Below are 19,763 nucleotides of genomic sequence, written 5' to 3' on the forward strand. Positions count from 1 at the left end.
TCACTGTGTGACCATAAGCAAGCCCCTCTCCCTGTGAACCTCGGTTTCCTGATCTTAAAATGGAGACAGTAATAACCCCTTGGTCCTGGGAATAGTCTAAGGAATATTTGAGATAGGTAAAGCGCTTACATAGTATCTCACTATTATTGCTGTTGCTGTTATTATTACTTTATTATTTTTTATATTTTTTATTGATTTCAGAGAAGATGGGAGAGGCAGAGATAGAAACATCAATGATGAGAAACAATCATTGATTCGCTGCCTCCTGCACATCCCCTACTGGGGATCAAGCCCACATCCTAGGCATGTGCCCTTGACCAGAATCGAACCGGGAACCCTTCAGTCGCAGGCCGATGTTCTATCCACTGAGCCAAACCAGCTAGGGCACTACTTTATTATTTAATATCACCATTACTGTTATTATGACTACATAAGCAGTCTTAGTTACTTCACTACTAACTGAAGTCTTCAATAAAAACAGATCCCAATTCTATTGCTATGCTTCAAAACTATATTTCTGCCAACATCGAAGGCATTCGTGGGGAAAGAAATGTTTCTTTTAATGGGCAAAAGGACGACACTCATGCACTAAGACTCCAGATTCAAAAGTGGCAATAAACCCTGTTCAGTTATATTCACCTCAGAAGTCGCAGAAACATTAAGAGGAGTGATGAGTCTGATACCTTCATCAGATAACCTACAGACAATGTCCTTTGAATGAAACGCATCTGCAAACATAAAAAGGTGGATAAGAAATCCATGTGACTCTTCCGTTCTAAAGATCTCAAGCAAAGAACCCAGCCTGATGGCATGAGTTAGGGTCACCGTACAGCTCCGAAATTGAGGCTTCAGCTGCATGCTCTCCGCATGGATGGAATTGCTGTCACTGCCCTGGAAATGAGTCTGTATGTCTTCTTTTGTTATGAAGAGGTTTTACATAAGATGCAGACATTACTGTCTCTAAAGCTATTTTTAAACATTGGCTCATTCTGCAGGTACTGACATAGCTTTTTCCAGTGATTTAAGTTTCACTCCTCTGGGCGTAGTGAATCACATGTGTGTGTTTGTACATTTCTTTCTTCCAGTAACTGAATGCATCTCTGCCTGTGAGTATGGAGGTTTACTCTGCTCTGCATAATTTTCAGGTGATAAGATTTTATCTTAGCAGTAGAATATACTGGAAACATATCTGTAGGGGGCCCATGTTTCATTCATAGATGCTCATTTGACTACGTCCTAAACATGGTCATGTTTAGTCAGTTTACACTGGACAGTGTGTTTTTATCAGACACTGTCTTCTGCCTGCCGACCACCACCAAGCAGAGTCTCCTGAACCAAAAAATTACTAGCCCGCGTAACCAGGCGTGACTCAGTGGTGGAGGGTCGACCTGTGAACCAGGAGGTCAAGGTTGGATTCCCCATCAGGGCACATGCCCGGGTTGTGGGCTCCATCCCCGGTGTGGGGTATACAGGAGGCAGCCGATCCATGAATCTCTCTCATCATTGATGTTTCTCTCTCTCTCTCTCTCTCTCCCTCTCCCTCTCTCTCTGAAATCAATAAAAATACATTTTTTTAAAAAAACTGGCCCATTGTTGATGTATATCCAAAACTCAAAAACAAATAGAAAGGACTCTCGGGGCTCCAGAGAGAGCATTCCCTCGCTAGCCACTTTTGAGCATATTGAAATGTACTCATTTGACATATACACATACAACCAAGACATTCTCCGTACTGAATTAGGCAGTTTATTAGGCTCCTAATTTCCATGTCTAGAATGTGAACATGGATTTACATGCATTGTCTCATGTTGTGGATCTTACATGCATGTCGCCTTCAGTCAGCTGGGCCTTTGATTCTACTTGTCAGTAATTGATAGCTCAATGTGAGTAAATGACAAACACAGCATGATACATAAGCCGTAGCAACAAATCCCACCCAATCCCACTTATCTTTTCTTTTTTTTCCAAAAGCATATCACAACTCCCTCTTGTAAAAATAAATTTCAGAACAAGGCATTTAATTCACTTCACTGAGAAAAATAAAGACGATTCTATCATTTTCAGAGCAACGAATGTCCAACTATGGCTGAAAGGTACGCCCTGAGAAGTAAATGATTTTAACGAACCCATTGAGGTTGATAAAGCTGTGTTAACCTATCGTCGCGAAGGGACCCAAGAGACGGGCACAAACGCCCCTGCTCATTTGGCTGTGCAGTTCTCCAAGGACACCGTGTTATAAACATCCTCCTCATCTTCAATGCTCGAGGCGTCCGTGGAGTCAGGATCACCCACCACAATTCCCACAGGAGAGAGACTGCTGATGAAGGCGTGCATCCGCTGCGCATAAATGTCCCTAATGTTAAAGTAAGGGAGCTCGTGACCCTTCTCCGGCGGGTCCTCACTGCACGGGTCCACGTCAATGTCCTTTTGCTTCTGGTAGTACTTGGAGAATTTGTTGAAGATAATGGTGATGGGCAGCGCCACCACCAAGATGCCACAGATGATGCACGTGCTGGCGATAAGCTTCCCGGGCACGGTGACTGGGTGGGTGTCTCCGTAGCCCACAGTCGTCATGCTGATGGTGGCCCACCACCAGCAGATGGGGATGCTGGTGAGGCTGGACGTGTAGTCGTCTTTCTCCACAGAGTAGATGAGCACAGAAAAGATGGAAATGCCCACTGAGAGGAAGAGCAGCAGCAGCCCAACTTCATGGTAGCTGTGCCTCAGCGTGGCACCTAGAGACCGAAGTCCGACTGAGTGCCTGGCAAGCTTGAGAATTCGGAAGATTCTCATCAGCCTGAGGATCTGGACCACCTTGCCCATGTTCTCGATGTCCTCGCTCTCTTCCTCCTTGGTGTCGACAGCCAACGTGGCATAGAAGGGAATAATGGACACAAAGTCGATTATGTTCAGAGGGTGTTTCCAGAATTTCTTTTGACAGGGAGCAGCCATCAGCCGGATGGCAAGCTCGCTGGTGAACCAAGCGATGCACGCGATCTCCACCCCTTCCAGCACAGGGTCATCCACCTCCCCATCCTCGTTCTGGAACTCGGACATGCTGTGGATACACATGGCCACAATGGAGGCCAGCACCACGCTCAGGGAAGAGATGGCGATGAGCTTGGCAGACAGGCAGGAGGCTGGGTTTTCCATGCGAATCCAGATCTTCTTCCGGAGCTGGCCAAATCGCAGCTTGTCAAACTTCTCCAGCTCCTTCTCGAACAGAGACGACTCTTCAAAGGAGGAGTCGGTACTCACATCGTTGCTTCTCTGGTCCCAGTCCTTCTCGTGGGTCTCCTCCTTGCGCTCCTGGTAGCGATTGCTGCAGCAGGAGTCGATGAAGAGTTCATTGATGCCCCAGTACTCGATCTCCTGGCAGAAGGAGAACACGCACAGCTCCTCCATGACGTGCAGCTTCCCCGTGTAATAAAAATTCAACACGTATTGGAACAAGGAGGGGTTCCGATCGAAATAGTACTCTTTGTCGGCCACGCTGTAGTCATCACACAGCTCCAGAATGGCCTCTTCCGAGTGGCAGGTGAGCAGCTTTCCAAGTCTGGTGTGTGGAAAGCGCAGGAGGGTGCTCTGGTCCACGGTCTGCTTAAAGCCCCCCACGTTCAAGTTGACAAGTTCCTCGTCTGGTCCAGGGCGATGGAAGAACTCACCAAAAACCATGGTGGATGCAGGAGGCAGAGAGCTGGCTGGGCAGGGAGACGAGGCAGGTCACGCTGCACCTGGAAGGAGCACAAGACGGCATTAGCGCGCTCCTCAAGCCTGGCCAAGCTTTTTGGTGATCTGCCCTTTCCAGGATGGGCCATGTTAAAGGCCCAAAGACTGGGGTTCATAAACCCGTATTTTAGGAAAAAGAAAAGATGGCCATATCATTTTTATTGCTTATTTCTCTATTTTAAAAATGTACCTTCCACCCTCCCCCCAAAAAAGCAATGCATTTTGGATCACTTACACGATACAAGCATCTCCAGTCTCAACCAGGAGGCGCCGCGTTTGGGAATGCTCAGTGCCGATGGGATAGGCTAGTGCCATTCAGCTTGTAGCTCATCGCTCCTGGTCCCTGGGGCTCTGTCATGCACCCTCAGAAACAGCTCCCCCTCCTCTGCTCTGCACCTTGCCCCCAACCCACACATCACTAGGGGCTCAGCTCAGCTCTCACCAAAGAGGTAGGCTTCCCCTTCTGTTCCAATGACTCACTCCCTTAAGAGAAAGCCCTGTTCCCTATGCTTGGAGTGGACAATCAAGAGGATATAATTATCTCCCTGTCCTTAAGTACCCTGTATCTTAAAGGTATCGTTACACTTCATGCGATGGTGTTTCAGGTGTACCCACAGGGGAAGAAACCTTTTTAAGTTAATTGCACTATCAGTTTCCTGACACAAACACTCTCCTACATTCTCCAGCCCCTCACAGACCATCTCCCACACATTCCAAGTCTATGGCCCAGTACATAGAGCCTGTTTTAAGTCCTGACACTAACCAGGATGGACCAGACCCATTTCTGAGAGAGAAAATAATAGATTTTGAGCATCATCCAATACAATGATGTTTCCTCAGAACAGATGATGCAGATACAACAGACACAGGAGACTGTCATATGAGCTGAGCAACAGGGGAAAAGGGAATTCTTGACACCAGGCACCAAAGTGTATGCAAAAGCCACTGTGTGCATAGGTAGGTCCTCACTTAATGTTGTTGACAGGTTCTGCAACATTAAGTGAAACAACATATAACAAAACCAATTTTACCAGAGGCTAAATTGACAGAAGCAAGAGTTAAGTTCCCATGGCATCTGATCAAAGCAGTAACAAAATGACATTGAACGAAATGATGCTGTACAACCATCTAAAGATCTGACAAGACCACCAAACAATCTTAATCAGTGAGTGGACGTGGTTGTATTCGTGACTGTGACTTAGAAAGACCCCACTGTCTCAGGGTGGAAGATTGCGGGGAGACAGGCTGGGGCCAAGGAGACAGGACTGCAAGAGAACAGGTACAAGCCGAAACCGGTTTGGCTCAGTGGATAGAGCGTCGGCCTGCGCACTGAAAGGTCCCGGGTTCGATTCCGGTCAAGGGCATGTACCTTGGTTGCGGGCACATCCCCAGTGGGAGGTGTGCAAGGAGGCAGCTGATCGATGTTTCTCTCTCATCGATGTTTCTAGCTCTCTATCCCTCTCCCTTCCTCTCTGTGAAATATCAATAAAATATATTTTTAAAAAAAGAGAGAGAACAGGAACAAGGTGAGAGGACCCAAACTCAGACAGCAGTGGTGTGTAAAAGAGGAAGTGACAAATTAAAGCCAAGTTTATAACGTTTGTAGGACTGACAGTTCTTGGTGATTGACTGGAAAGAAGGGACAAGGAAGCTGAAAGGCTAAAGGAGGGTGTGCTTTCTACTCTGCATAAGTGAGTGGATCGTGACGCCATCAGAGGAAACTGTTCGAAAGGAATTTCTTTTTTTTTTTTAATAATTTTTTTTATTGATTGCAGTGAGGAAGGGTGAGGGAGAGAGAGAAACATCAACGATGAGAGAGAACCATTGATCGGCTGCCTTCTGTACGCCCCACACTGGGGACTGAGCCCACAACCTGGGCATATGGCCTGACTGGGAATCAAACCGTGACCTCCTGGTCCATAGGTCGATGCTCAACCACTGAGCAATGATAGCCAACCCAGAAGAGAATTTTTTTACCCCTCAGCCGTGGGCAAACTACAGCCCGCGGGCCGGATCCGGCTGTTCTATCCGGTTCTCTTGCTCTCCCCTCCGCTCCTTTACTTTGAATTTATATTAGTTCACACAAACACTCCATCCATGCTTTGGTTCTGGCCCTCCGGTCCAGTTTAAGAACCCATTGTGGCCCTCGAGTCAAAAAGTTTGCCCACCCCTGCCCTATGTTTACAGAAAGCCAAGGCTGTTGGGAAGACAAGTGCCTTCCCCTCAGAAAAGCACACACCAGAGGACATGGCCTTCTGTCATCCACCCCCGCAGGAAGCCTACGGTCATCAGGAAGACACGGGCATTTTCTCCCGGGACACCATCTATGTGCCCCCATGACACCAGACACCACAGCATGGCCTGGCACACCATCGAATAGATTTGCTGACCTCTTCAAAAGACATGATATTTTCCCCACCTCTGCTTTCTATTTTTAGTTAGATATCTTCTTTGAAGAACCCAAATCAGAGCTAATGGCTTGGTCCAAATATATGTGGAACTTCATCTCTCTGAAAGCAGGCTTAAGCTCATGGCGAGTATAGGAGTGACACGCTCCAAGGAGCTAGCGTTAGCTAAGCCGGCACTAAGACTTTAATGGATGTTATCTTCTGGCGGATTGCTTTTCATCTCCTTGGCTCTCCTGAAAAGCCCCAGCGCTAGAAAGCCAGAGTCTGCCTTCATGATACTATCTGCATAAGTCGGTCTCATAATCCTTGGGTGTGCAACCCATTTCCCAATCATCCTGCAGTCACTTCGCTAAAGAACACTGTTAGCCATAAAATCTCTTCTTGCCTGTCCTCCTTGCTTTTTATTCACTCCAGGCCAGTGTAAAAGCTCATTACGAGGTCCCTTCATTCCACAAACTCTAATCATAAGAGCCGCACACCTCCTAAAAGCGAAGGCTTCTTTCTGTGGGGCTTTCCAAAGACAGGAAAAGGAACACCGCTCTGGACCAGATCAAACGCTTCAGCTCAGAGGGCAAGCTGAGCCCCTCCAAGTCACAGCGGCCGGAGTGCAGTGTTGGTTTCCTTGGCCGTGTGTCCCACGGCACCCACAGCAGGTGACGGGGCAGGGAAGAAGGCGTTCCTGCCTTTCCACACTGTAGGAAGGTTCCCTTACACGCCCACAGCCCCTCGCAAAGGCAGACGTCCCTGTCAGCATTTGCTCCTCACAACTACCGTGGGATTTTGTAGAATTTTAAAGAGTTGAATGGGCATCGTGCAGCTACTAGGGGTTAGAGCAGAAGCTTCAAGCCAGAGGCGCTTATGCCCACCCTCATGCTCTCGACAGCACACTGGCTCACATGTTCAAAGTGTCATCAAGAATAGCAGATTCTGCCCTGGCTGGTTTGGCTCAGTGGATGGAGCGTCGGCCTGCGAACTGAAGGGTCCCAGGTTCGATTCCGGTCAAGGGCATGTACCTTGGTTGCGGGCACATCCCCAGTGGGGGGGTGTGCAAGAGGCAGCTGATCGATGTTTCTCTCTCATCGATGTTTCTAGCTCTCTATCCCTCTCCCTTCCTCTCTGTAAAAAATCAATAAAATATATTTAAAAAAAAAAAAGAATAGTAGATTCTAAACATCATTACTTCCAAGATTCCTATATTCCGGCCAGCATTTAATAGCCAATCATTTACTTCTATTCAGAAAACATTTTCTAGCTCAAAGGAAATCTATAGCTGTTTATGTATTATTTATGTATTTTATTCCTTTATACATATTACTTATATATTATTATTTATATGTGTACAAATAGTAAATATAGATTTATATAGGAAGGTATATACATAAATATATACACGTGTGTATACAGTAAACTATACACATACTAAATAAAAGTAAGTCAATTCTCTGTGTGTAAAACTGTTCTAATTCTGACTCAAAATATAGAAAAAAATAACAAAATAAATAAAATTTATTACATAATAGTAAAAAATTGTATGGAAAAAACATACAAATGTTGCCATAAGCAACATTAAAAAGATAATATGGAGGGAAAACATTTGTCACAGCACAGACAAGAGGTCAGCATATCTTTATAAAAAAACATAATGACCATTAGAGAAGAAAAAAGCAACAACAATAGAGAAAAATGGACAAGAGATATGAACAGGAAGTTTACAGAAAAAGTGCAAATGAGCCTTAAAACAGGAAAAAATACGTTCTACTCTGCACATTATAAGTTAAATGCACATTGAAACGATGCTAAAGTATAATATTTAATATAGTTGAAAAAATCCAAAACTTGGACTACATAGCCTAGTGACGTGTCTGTGGGGAGGCAGGCACTCCCGCGGCTTGCAGGTGGGAATGCAAGATGAAAGGGATTCGTATGGAGGGAATTTGGTAAGATCTACATTAGGCTTCCCCCTCAACCCGTCAGTCCCTCTTCTAGAAGTGTCTCCCAAAGAGAGACAGGCAAACATTGAAAACACTTGCATAACTAGATGCAACCCAAATATCCATCAACAGTGCGTTGGCTGAATCAACAATGGCCTATCTCTCTCTATATGCAATGGTGTGATACCTAGGCTATATTAGTTAAAGGGGGGGGGCAGGGAAAGATGTGTGTGGATATATACATACACATGCATATACATATACACATATAAACATACACACACATATGTTCATAGAAAGAAAAAGAAATAGAAGATAAACCAAAAATGAATGAAATGCTTCCCTACATGGGAAGAGGGGAGCAGGACACTGGGGACAGTCCGGAAAGCCTGGGAACCATGCCCATGTTTTACATAATTACGAAATTAAATACAAATGAAAAAGACAATCCTTAATCACTTAATCTTACTATGTATTAAGTTGGTCATTAACCTCAGGAAGATGAATCATTTCAAGGTGTGTGTTTTTTTTAAAGTAATAATCTGACTGTACATCTTTAGTGGTATATACCCTAGAGCAGTGGTCGGCAAACTCACTAGTCAACAGAGCCAAATATCAACAGTACAACGATTGAAATTTCTTTTGAGAGCCAAATTTTTTTAACTTAAACTTCTTCTAACGCCACTTCTTCAAAATAGACTCGCCCAGGCCGTGGTATTTTGTGGAAGAGCCACACTCAAGGGGCCAAAGAGCCGCATGTGGCTCGCGAGCCACAGTTTGCCAACCACTGCCCTAGGGCAAATAAACTACAGAAACCTTGAAACATTTTTGTTATTTATATTGATATAATTATTCTGAAACTTTTATACTAACACATTTAGGTAACACAAAGTAAATGGTTATGGCAATTTTATTAAGAACCCCCAAGATTCAAGGTGCAAAATAAAAGAAATCAAATATAAAAATCAAAGAAATTTAAGTAAAAACCTAATGATCCTAAATTTAAATTGGGACTATCAGTATCAACTCACGATTTCTTTTTTGCAAAAAGAAATTCTTATTTCCACCAAAAAGGCCTAGAACAAAATGGCCAACATAGTAAATGCTGAGGAACATCATAAAGTTCACTTCCAGAACTAAAACACTCATTCTCACACCTGCTCTCCTTGAAGGCCCTCTCTGGAAATCTCCCTCAGCCAAAGAGCACTACCTCACCCAAGGTCATACTCCCTCCCCAGGTCAGCTCACACCCAATGGCTCACTTACGAGGGGGCTAAAGGACCCAGCACCCTTTTTTCAAGGTAGGCAACCCAGCTCCAGAGCTCCCCATAGGATCAGCTGAGGATTCCATCACAACCTCCTCACAGTTCAGCTCTTCTCTTTGCCCAATGCCATTTCCTTCATTTCCCTCAGGGGTTGATCCCCAGGGTACCTCCCAACAAACTACCTACACATAAATCTCTGTCTTAGTCTATTTCCCAACCAAAGCCTTCAAACCGAGAATAATGAACAACCTGAGTTTGTGCAGGCTGAGGCATCAAAATCAAATTTCTTACTAAAATGAATAAGGGCTCCTTGGAGAAATAGTTGGTCCCAAGTCTGGGGCGAGAAACTTATAAGGTAAACCTGTAGCATCTTGTTCTATCAGAAAGCAAGGAAACTAACAACAAGGACAGAGGAAGAATTAAAATGAATCAGGGCCAACTTAAGGAGACTCTGGTCAAAGACGGAACATTTGTACATCAAAAAGAAAACATCTTTAATGCACTGAAACACATCCAGTTAAAAACCCTAAGTTCATAATAGTATTTTTTAAAAGAAAAAAAGAAACACACTGGTCACCTTTGGAAGGTACTAACATACCAACTCATTATTCTGGAATGTGAGAAATATAGCAAAAAATCAAACATTCTGCATGAATTATACCTTAGGAGAACCATGTAGTAGTTAATGAAGAAAATATTTCTTTATAAAAGCATGCCCATAACTCAACAGAAACAATTAAAATGGTATACTGGGAAATGTTTATTTATAATGAAAAGCACAGACAGGTTGAAAGTAAAAGGATGAAATGAGTAGCCAGAAGAGGACAGGAGTGACTATACTGCTATCACATAAAATGAAATTTAAAACAATAATTGTTACCAGAGATAAAGATAATTTTATAATAACAGAAGAATCTATTCATCAAAAAGGCAAATAATTATAAAGATATATGTAGCTAGCAATAGGGCCCCAAAATACTATTTCTATCTGAAAATGATATGATCATGCATACAGGAAATCCTATAGAATCTACACATGAAAATTATTAGAATAAATAAGTTCAGCAATGTTGCAGAATACAAAATTTACAAAAATCAATTGTATTTCTATACAATAGCAATGAGTAAACACATATATGAAATTAAGAAAGCAATTCCATTGGTAATAGCAACAAACTGATACTTAGGAATAATTATTTTTTCAAGTATATTTTATTGATTTTTACAGAGAGGAAGGGAGAGGGATAGTTAGAAACATTGATGAGAGAGAAATATTGATCAGCTGCCTCCTGCACACCCCCTATTGGGGATTGAGCCTGAAACCAGGGTACATGCCCTTGACCAGAATTAAACCTGGGACCCTTCAGGCCAACATTCTATCCACTGAGCCAAACCAGTTAGGGCAAGAATAATTTTTTTTAAGTGCTGCAAATTTTTACAAATGAAAACTACAAAATACTATTGAAAGAAATTAAAGAAGGCATAAATAAATGGAAAGACATTCCATGTTCATAGATTGGAAGATTTACTATTGCTATAATGGTTAAGACTCCTCCAAATTAATCTATAGATTCAGCACAATCCCTTTTTTTAGAAATTTACAAGCTAATTCTAAAATTCATATGGAAATGCAAAGGACCCAGAATAGCCAAATCATCTTGAAAAAGAGGAACAAATTTAGAAGATACATAATTTATTATTTCAAAACTTGCTACAAAACTATAGTAATCAAGAAGGGTTGTACTGGCATAGGACAGTCAGGTAGATCAAGGAAACAGAATTAGAATCCAGAAATAAGTCCATTATCTATGGTCAACTGATTTTCTATAAGGATGTCAAGACATCCAATCTTTTCAATAAATGGTTTTGAGACAATTGGATAGCCATGTGTAAAAGAATGAACTGGATGTCTACCTCACACCATATACAAAAAATTTAACTTAAAATGGATCAAAGACCCAAATGCAGGTGTCAAAACCATACATTTTCATAAGAAAACTTTTAAATTTTTCTGAACTTGGATAAGGTAATACCTCTTTAGATATGATACCAAAATCACAACGAATGTAAGAAAAATAGATAACTGACTTCATCAAAATTAAAAATACTATGCTTCAAAGGATACTATCAAGACACGGGCCAAGTATCAAGAGGCTTATACACTACTTTTCACCCTTCAATTCCCAGCAATCTGTGCAGTACCTGGACACTAGCAGGTATCACTGAATGAAAGAATCGTTTCCTGTAATTCTCCAACAATCCTAACATCTTATCCCCCATGTTGCAAGTAGGGAAACCTGAGGCTCAGAGTTTAGGCAACAGTATCCAGCTTTTATGGGGCAGACTCTCCACTATGCCTCAAATATTAGTATTTAATTTCTTTTTCATGAAGTGGGAGGAAGGAAGGACTGGGTGTTAATGTACATATTTTATTGGTCACCCTTATTAAAGGTAAGGGAATTTTGTTACTAGCATGCCAAGGGCACACAGGGTCTCAAATCAGGCACATCTGTGGATGCAGAAGGCATTTGGACACAAAGAAGAAGCAACTACTTTGATTCTCTTCCTCCAGAGGAGGTTAGGCCCCTGCTACTGTCAATCCACATCACCTGTGCCAAGGACACTGTACACCAGTGGTTCTCAACCTTCCTGATGCCGCGACCCTTTAATACAGTTCCTCCTGTTGTGGTGACCCCCAACCATAAAATTATTTTCGTTGCTACTTCATAACTGTAATTTTGCTACTCTTATGAATCGTAATGTAAGTATCTGTGTTTTCCGATGGTCTTAGGCTCTCCAGCAGCAGTTCTCAACCTTTCTAATGTCACGACCCACAGGTTATGGTTGGGGGTCACCACAACAGGAGGAACTGTATTAAAGGGTCGCGGCATTAGGAAGGTTGAGAACCACTGATATACACTGTATTTGGCCACCTTGTGCCTCTTGGTGTTTGGAAGATGAAAAAGAAAGACAAAGTTGTCAAAGGTCCAAGATATTGACTGGGAGCTTCAAAGAAGAACTGCATCAGTCCACTTCTCTCCAGGTGATACCTGCACCGTCTTTTCAAAGCCATTAACCTCTTTCCTCTTTCTCCGCTTCTTGCTCTCAGACTCACTTGAAGAGTACTCTCAAAAATGTGTCTACTCAAGGCTGACACATATGTATGCACACATGCGCATCAGTGGCTTTGACATGCACTTGCTTTGCTCAGAAAAGTAACACAAGTATAACAAATCCAAGCCAGTTTTTAATTGGGTAAAACCACTTTTTAAAGTCAATTTCATAAAAGGAAATGGGCCGAAACTGGTTTGGCTCAGTGGATAGAGCGTCAGCCTGCGGACTAAAAGATCCCAGGTTCGATTCCAGTCAAGGGCATGTATCTTGGTTGCGGGCACATCCCCAGTAGGGGGTGTGCAGGAGGCAGCTGATCGATGTTTCTCTCTCATCGATGTTTCTAACTATCTATCTCACTCCCTTCCTCTCTGTAAAAAATCAATAAAATATATTTTTTAAAAAAAAAAGGAAATGGAAACCTAGATTCCTTTTACTTCCTACTCTTCCAAAATCTACTCTTCTAAAACCATCAAAGAAAAAAAAGGGGGCATTTTTCTGCATTAATACTGCCATCTTTTTTTTGGCACATCCTTCTAAACAAGCTGCATTTTATTCTATTAATTTTTCTAATCATTTATGGCTTTTAAAAGGGTAGGTCATATTAACTTCTATTTCTGTCCATGCTATGTGAGAATATTCCAAATAAAACCAAGAAAATGTAAAGAGAATTGAAAATCTAAACTCAATCTACACCCATGGATTGAGCACCCCCATCACACCAGGCACCTTCCCCAGTAATGACCTTCTCTTATAATGAGACCATGATATACAGGCTTGAGTCACATGTAAATGGAAGAGAACATCCGGAGTCAATGTTTGGGCCAAAGAACACACAAAATGTCAATGGGGTTACATAGTCCACCCTGTCTGTGAACTTGGAAATGAAGATGCTAGTGGTCCTTGGTTCAGGCCTTCATCAAGCAGTGTTTTTACTACAGCGAACATGGTGCAATAGAAAAAGAAATAGCTGTTTATGAGACACCTAGAAACCCATGCCCAGAGCCAGAGCACAGAACATGCGAAATTTCAAAGAGCCTTCTGGATTTGAGTCTCTGTTTCTAGGGACCAGAGTTCTCGGGACACCCTGAAACTTTGACATGGAGCCATCCCTCCAGTAACCTTCCAAGTAGCTCAGCCCACTCCTGGAGAGAATGTGGGTCCCACTGGCCAAGTAGACAGCAAGGAGAGGGCCCTCGTAGGTCTGTTCCACCTCTGACGTGTCTTGGGCATAGCTGGCAAGACACCACTGGCACAGGTCAAAGTACTCACCCGATCCCCAGGTCACCCTATTCCAGAATATTCATAACTGAGACCCAACTTGTATGTGTTGAACTGAATGAAATGAATGCACTGGGTCCCCTAATCCATGCTGAACTAAAGAAAAGAGTAAAAGGCTAGAACTCCGAAAACCTGAATTTGAGTTGCTATTTCCCGGCTACATGACCTTGGGAGGGTAAATTCTTTTTTTTTTCTTTTTTTTTTTTTAAATATATTTTATTGATTATTTACAGAGAGGAAGGGAGAGGGAGAGAGAGTTAGAAACATTGATGAGAGAGAAACATCAATCAGCTGCCTCCTGCACACCCCCTACTGGGGATGTGCCTGCAACCAAGGTACATGCCCTTGACTGGAATCGAACCTGGGACCCTTGAGTCTGCAGGCCGACGCTCTATCCACTGAGCCAAAACGGTTAGGGCGGGAGGGTAGATTCTTGATCTATAAAAGGTGACACTAGTGTCCAGGTGAGGGAGTTCTGGAGAACCTGCATACTCTTAGGCCAAAGTAATAGTCCCCACCCCCCACAACTTCCCAACTCTACTCAACTTCTCCCCACAGTCACTCAGGTGCACTTTTATTTTAGTACCACCCCCTACACACAAGATACTATAATGTGTTTTACAATTCTCCTTACACATATCCCAAGTCTGCTCACTGCGGTCACTAGACCCTAAGCTCTTCCATGGAAGGGATTATGTATTGTCATCGCCACAGCCCCAGCCCCCAGTGCTAATTGTTGCCCATAGTCTAGTGTGAAAGATATTTCCTTTTATCTGGAATAATTGACAAAGGCTAAAATGCGTTTGTCAACAAATTAACAGAATGATCAAACCAGGCATGGTGATTTGAAAAGCCTCCGGTGGCCAAACAAGTCAGTTAAACAAATGAAGTGGGTTGGTTGGGGACTGTGGTGAGCTGTCCACACTCTTTGAAGAGGCAGAGGCCACCCAGCGCCTGAGTCCTCTGCAGGTGTATCTCTGGTGTTCCGGGAGAACCTGGAAATGCTGTTTTCCATGTGGGATAGCTCAAGTTTAATCAGAATTGATCCATTTGCAACATTAAATCGCTCAAATGAAAATGTGTCCCTGGGCCAGGTACTTCCTATAGGTCCCCAACCTGTGACCTGAGCCAGACTCTTACCCACCCCAGCTCCCCGGCACCCATTTTAAGCTAGACCGACTCAAATGGACACAAACGGAATCTTGTCACAAAAACAGCCGTGTTACTACTCCCTTAAGTCTGAACTACAAATGTCAAAAGTGGGGGGAGAGGGGCAATGTGAACACGGAATCTTCCCGGGTTGATCCTCCCTGGCTGATGCTCTCCCTTCCTCCTTAGTCACCTGCCCCACTGCCCAGTGACTTCACCATCTAAATGGTCTGCCTGGTGTGCGACCTGCGTTTGTGTCATGTACTGTAAGGTTCGTTCTCCCCTTCCTGTGACAAATAATGGTGCCGGAGAAAATATCATACGAGAGAGGAACTCTTACCCTTGTGGTGTTGATGTCACACACTCTGCCCTCATCCTGGCCAGTGGGATGTCCATCGTCATCCAAGAAGCTCCTCCCTTCTTCCCCCACTGGACTGTGTGGTGCACAGAGGCATTTAGTGTCCACAAAGAAGAGAAGAATCCTGCTCTCCGGTTGTGCAAAGCAGCCTCCCGGAAGTCACTCTCACCTGCAGAAGAAACCATCAATCAAGTTGTAACTCCAGGGCGGAAACACACCCAAGACAAGACATTCTATCTCACACTCAGCACAAGGGTGGTTGCCCATATCTCAGACCCCACTTAACTCTCAGGGAAGGGGCAGTCTTTTCCCTCCATGGAACCATCATTCCCACTGGACTCACTCTCAGGCTTAAGGACTCTCAGATCCTGACGATAGTGGACACTCGGGGCATCTCCAGGGACCCCAAGGCCAACAAAATAAGGCACTAGAATTAGGACCGCAGTCACTCATCTCCCACACAGTTTCTTCGAGGAGTGTTGTTTTCCTAGCTGATTCATCAAGGATATACTTGCAAATCTCTAATGAATACATTTTAATTCATTTCCAAGACCGAGTTCTGAGTGTGACTGCCCTAATAGAATTAACACTCCTGCTCTAATTTAAAATCAATAGGTTTCAGAGGCTGGCCAAATTTGATTTTGCTTTATTTTTTCACTGTTATATTTCACAGAATAGAAATGACTATATGTGCTGGGTCAGAGTCCTCTGGTTAATGCATGGGTGTATGCATGCGTGTCTGCTTGCTTGTGTGCGTGTCTGTGCATGTGGGGGATGTATATGGAAGGAGAATTAAGTACCAAAACAAATAAAAGCACAAATTTCCATTCTTTCTCTGGAAAAAAAAAAAAAAAAACAAGCCAAAAAATTGCAGTTCCCCCAAAGGTAAGCCTTGCCTCCTGTGGACACATTCCCATAGCTCTATATTAGTATCTAAGCATCTAGCCATTGATTTTCATGTTTCCCAATCAATGCCAGGTCCAAAGGTGTGGGTTTGGGGAGGAAGAAGGAAAGATTGATTCTGAGCTTCAGAAAGAGGCTGAAAAGTGCCTCTGGCAATGTCCATCATTGAGCAAGCACTCCTTATCATTTAAGATTTGCAGGGCATCGAGCCAGGCACTGGGATTGCAAACAAGATTCAGAGCCCCCCCTCCCCGCCCCCAGGAGCCCACAGGCCCAAAACCACCCATTAAACCAGGGGTCCTCAAACTTTTTAAACAGGGGGCCAGTTCACTGTCCCTCAGACCGTTGGAGGGCCGGACTATAGTTTAAAAAAAAAAAAACTATGAACAAATTCCTATGCGCACTGCGGGCCCGGGGACGAGTCCCCTGCTAAGCAGGACAGGCAGCGGCACCCAGCAGGCCGGATAACTGTCCTCGGCGGGCCGCCTGTGGCCCGCGGGCCGTAGTTTGAGGACGCCTGCATTAAACAATAAAGGTGTCCTGACAACGTCACGGAGCAATGGAGAGGAAGTAAAGCAGAACAGTTTCCAGGTTGGTCCCAACAAACAACGGGCAGGCAATCCTTCAATGAGCCCCACCTCTGGGAGAGCTGCTAAGGGAGAGGATCCCAGAAAACATGCAGCTCCTCCCAAACGGAACTGCTGAGATAGGGTTCCTGACAGAGAGGCAGAGAGATCTCAGCGGGGATAAATAAAATGGGCCCAGGAGCTAAAATAATCCTCCTCCTCCTTCCCCTCCTCCTCCCCCTCCTCCCCCTCGTCCTCCTCCTCCTTCCCCTCCTCCTCCTCCTCTTCCTCCTCCTCCTCCTTCTTCTCCTCCTCTTCCTCCTCCTCCTCCTCCTCCTCCTCCTCCTCCTTCTCCTCCTCCTTCCCCTCCTCCTCTTCCTCCTCCTTCCCCTCCTCCTCCTCCTCTTCTTCCTCCTCCTCCTCCTCCTCCTTCTCCTCCTCCCCCTCCTCCTCCTCCCCCTCCTCCTCTTCCCCCTCCTCCTCCTTCTCCTCCTCTTCTTCCTCCTCCTCCTCTTCCTCCTCCCCCTCCTCCTCCTCCTCCTCCTCCTTCTCCTCCTCTTCTTCCTCCTCCCCCTCCTCCTCCTCCTTCTCCTCCTCTTCTTCCTCCTCCTCCTCTTCCTCCTCCTCCTCCTTCTCTTCCTCTTTCCCCTCCTCCTCCTTCTCCTCCTCCTCCTCCTCCTCCCCCTCCTCCTCCTCCTCCTTCCCCTCCTCTTCCTCCTCTTCCTCCTCCTCCTCCTCCCCCTCCTCCTCCTCTTCCTCCTCCTCCTCCTCCTCCTCTCTCCTCCTCCTCCCCCTCCCCCTCCCCCTCCCCCCCCTCCTCTTCCACAGCCCCCCAGCAACTTGTCATTGAGTCAGCCTCAAATACTTTCATTCACATAAAAAGAAGAAACGCTGCTGCGCCTTCTAAGACAGATAGTCCTCCTGTCCCTATCAGGCTTCTCTCCAAATGTCGCACATGTTAAGGGAAAGTAAAATTAACCGAAATCAAGAATTAACAAAGTACTCAGGCTGTTGAGCACTTCTAAGAAACCCCAAGCACCCCTGGGCACCAGCTGCTCACAGAGGGACAGGGCTAGGCCAGGGACAGACAGACTGTGAGGTTGGCCAAGTTTACCTTTTTCACAGAAATGGGTACCCGGTGGGCCCTCTGTCAATGCCTGGTGACTACATGGCATCCCGGGCGTCCCTTTCTCTCTCCGTCCCCCCAAAACTCAGAATCGTTTCTTGCTGCTAATCCGCACCTGAGGATATTTTTCCCATTGCTTTTCAGAGAGAGAGTGGAAGGGAGGGAAGGAGGAAGAGAGAGAGAGGGAGAACCTGAGGATATTTTTCCCATTGCTTTTCAGAGAGAGAGTGGAAGGGAGGGAAGGAGGAAGAGAGAGAGAGGGAGAACCTGAGGATATTTTTCCCATTGCTTTTCAGAGAGAGAGTGGAAGGGAGGGAAGGAGGAAGAGAGAGAGAGGGAGAACCTGAGGATATTTTTCCCATTGCTTTTCAGAGAGAGAGTGGAAGGGCGGGAAGGAGGAAGAGAGAGAGAGGGAGAACCTGAGGATATTTTTCCCATTGCTTTTCAGAGAGAGAGTGGAAGGGAGGGAAGGAGGAAGAGAGAGAGAGGGAGAACCTGAGGATATTTTTCCCATTGCTTTTCAGAGAGAGAGTGGAAGGGCGGGAAGGAGGAAGAGAGAGAGAGGGAGAACCTGAGGATATTTTTCCCATTGCTTTTCAGAGAGAGAGTGGAAGGGCGGGAAGGAGGAAGAGAGAGAGGGAGAGAAAGAAAGAGGGAGAGAGAAACATCAATGTGAGAGAGACACACCGACTGGTTGCCTACTGCACGTGCCCAACCTGGTGCGGGGAGGGAACCCACCACTGAGACAACTGCCCTTGACCAGGAATGGAACCCCCAACTCTTCGGTGCGTGGGCAGATGCTCCAACCTGAGAACCAGGGCAGAACGCAGAATTCGTATGCCTTGCCCATTTTCCATCACTATGATTCCCGGAAAAGAACAAAACTGGATGTTGGGGGGAAGTGCATTACCAGTCAATACCTTCAGGTGTGAATGTATGTCACTCACACCCTCTTAGGGCATTCACCTTCTACGTGCAACCTCCTCGCAGAAAATGATACCCGGCCTTTCCTGAGTCCCCACAGCATGCCAGGCGCCTCCCAGGGGTTTCCCACAGGTCGCCTCTGTCCTCAACCACTGTAAGTGGTAAGCACTGTCCTTCCCAATGTTATAGGTGGGACATGAAGGCTCAGAGAAGCCGTTTGCCCAGAGCCCCCCCTCACGAGGGCCAGAGCCAGGATGCAGGCAGGCAGGTCTGCCTGACTTCAATCAGTGTAGCAAAGCAAGGCCCACACGGAGCTGCTGGGGCGGGTTCAGGGAGGATGGAGAGGAGTGGGCAGAACAAGCCCCCAAACAGCAGGCTGTGGAGCAGAAATATGTGCACATCCAAGCCTTTCTCCCCTTCCTGCTTCACAACCCGCCACGGGTTCCTGCCTGTGTCCCCCCCGCATGCCTCTCCGTGTGCAGCTGATCAAAAGAAGCGAGTATCGCTTGTGACCCAGCACACAAGCAGGTGTTGACTTTGCTGAGCGATTCATCAGGATCCTGGCAAAACCCATCAGCTTCACGCAGTGCTGCTAGTCTCCCCAGAACCCCCCTCTGCACACTGTAAGGGGAAACTCTCCGCCTCAGCTGTGCACCTCCCTCCAGCGCGGCTATATTTCCTGGCGGGCTGACCACAGCATTCAAAATGGACCAAACGACCGCCTCTGTGATTGAGAGGGGAAAGGTGAAGAGCCAGCGGCATGCTGGACTCTTTCATCACCCAGAGACCTGCCATCCGATCTTGCAACAGAAAGAGGAATATCAAGCGGACAAGCAGACAGGACATAGGAGGGTAATGACCCCCTAGAGGTCTCAGAATCACAGCAATAAGGTTGCCCGTCAAAGCTTCAACTAACATCAGTGCCTGAGAGATGAAAGCAGACACTGCAAGTGACGTTACATGTGGCCTCTGTGCCTGCACAGAATCCTGAGCGGCCCTGTCACTGCCCTGC

At 45.4% G+C, this 19,763-nt stretch overlaps 1 protein-coding gene across 4 annotated transcripts in view; it reads right to left on the bottom strand.

The window, feature by feature from the left end:
- Nucleotides 1-1,725: 1,725 nt before the first annotated feature.
- Nucleotides 1,726-19,763, bottom strand: part of KCNS3 (potassium voltage-gated channel modifier subfamily S member 3) — a 36,313-nt gene continuing 18,275 nt past the window's right edge. For 3 of the 4 annotated variants that reach the window (XM_080686785.1, XM_080686783.1, XM_080686782.1), the window contains 2 exons: nt 15,215-15,401; nt 1,732-3,734 (listed from right to left, as the gene is read on the bottom strand). In XM_080686785.1, coding sequence (XP_080542911.1) covers nt 2,200-3,675 — 1,476 coding nt within the window. In that variant the 5' untranslated portion in view covers nt 3,676-3,734; nt 15,215-15,401 and the 3' untranslated portion in view covers nt 1,732-2,199. Of the gene's footprint in view, nt 3,735-15,214; nt 15,402-19,763 lie in introns of all 4 variants that reach the window. The other variant, XM_080686784.1, reaches the window with a different exon arrangement.

Source organism: Plecotus auritus, assembly GCF_963455305.1.
Source record: "Plecotus auritus genome assembly, chromosome: 8".
Classification (NCBI taxonomy): domain Eukaryota; kingdom Metazoa; phylum Chordata; class Mammalia; order Chiroptera; family Vespertilionidae; genus Plecotus; species Plecotus auritus.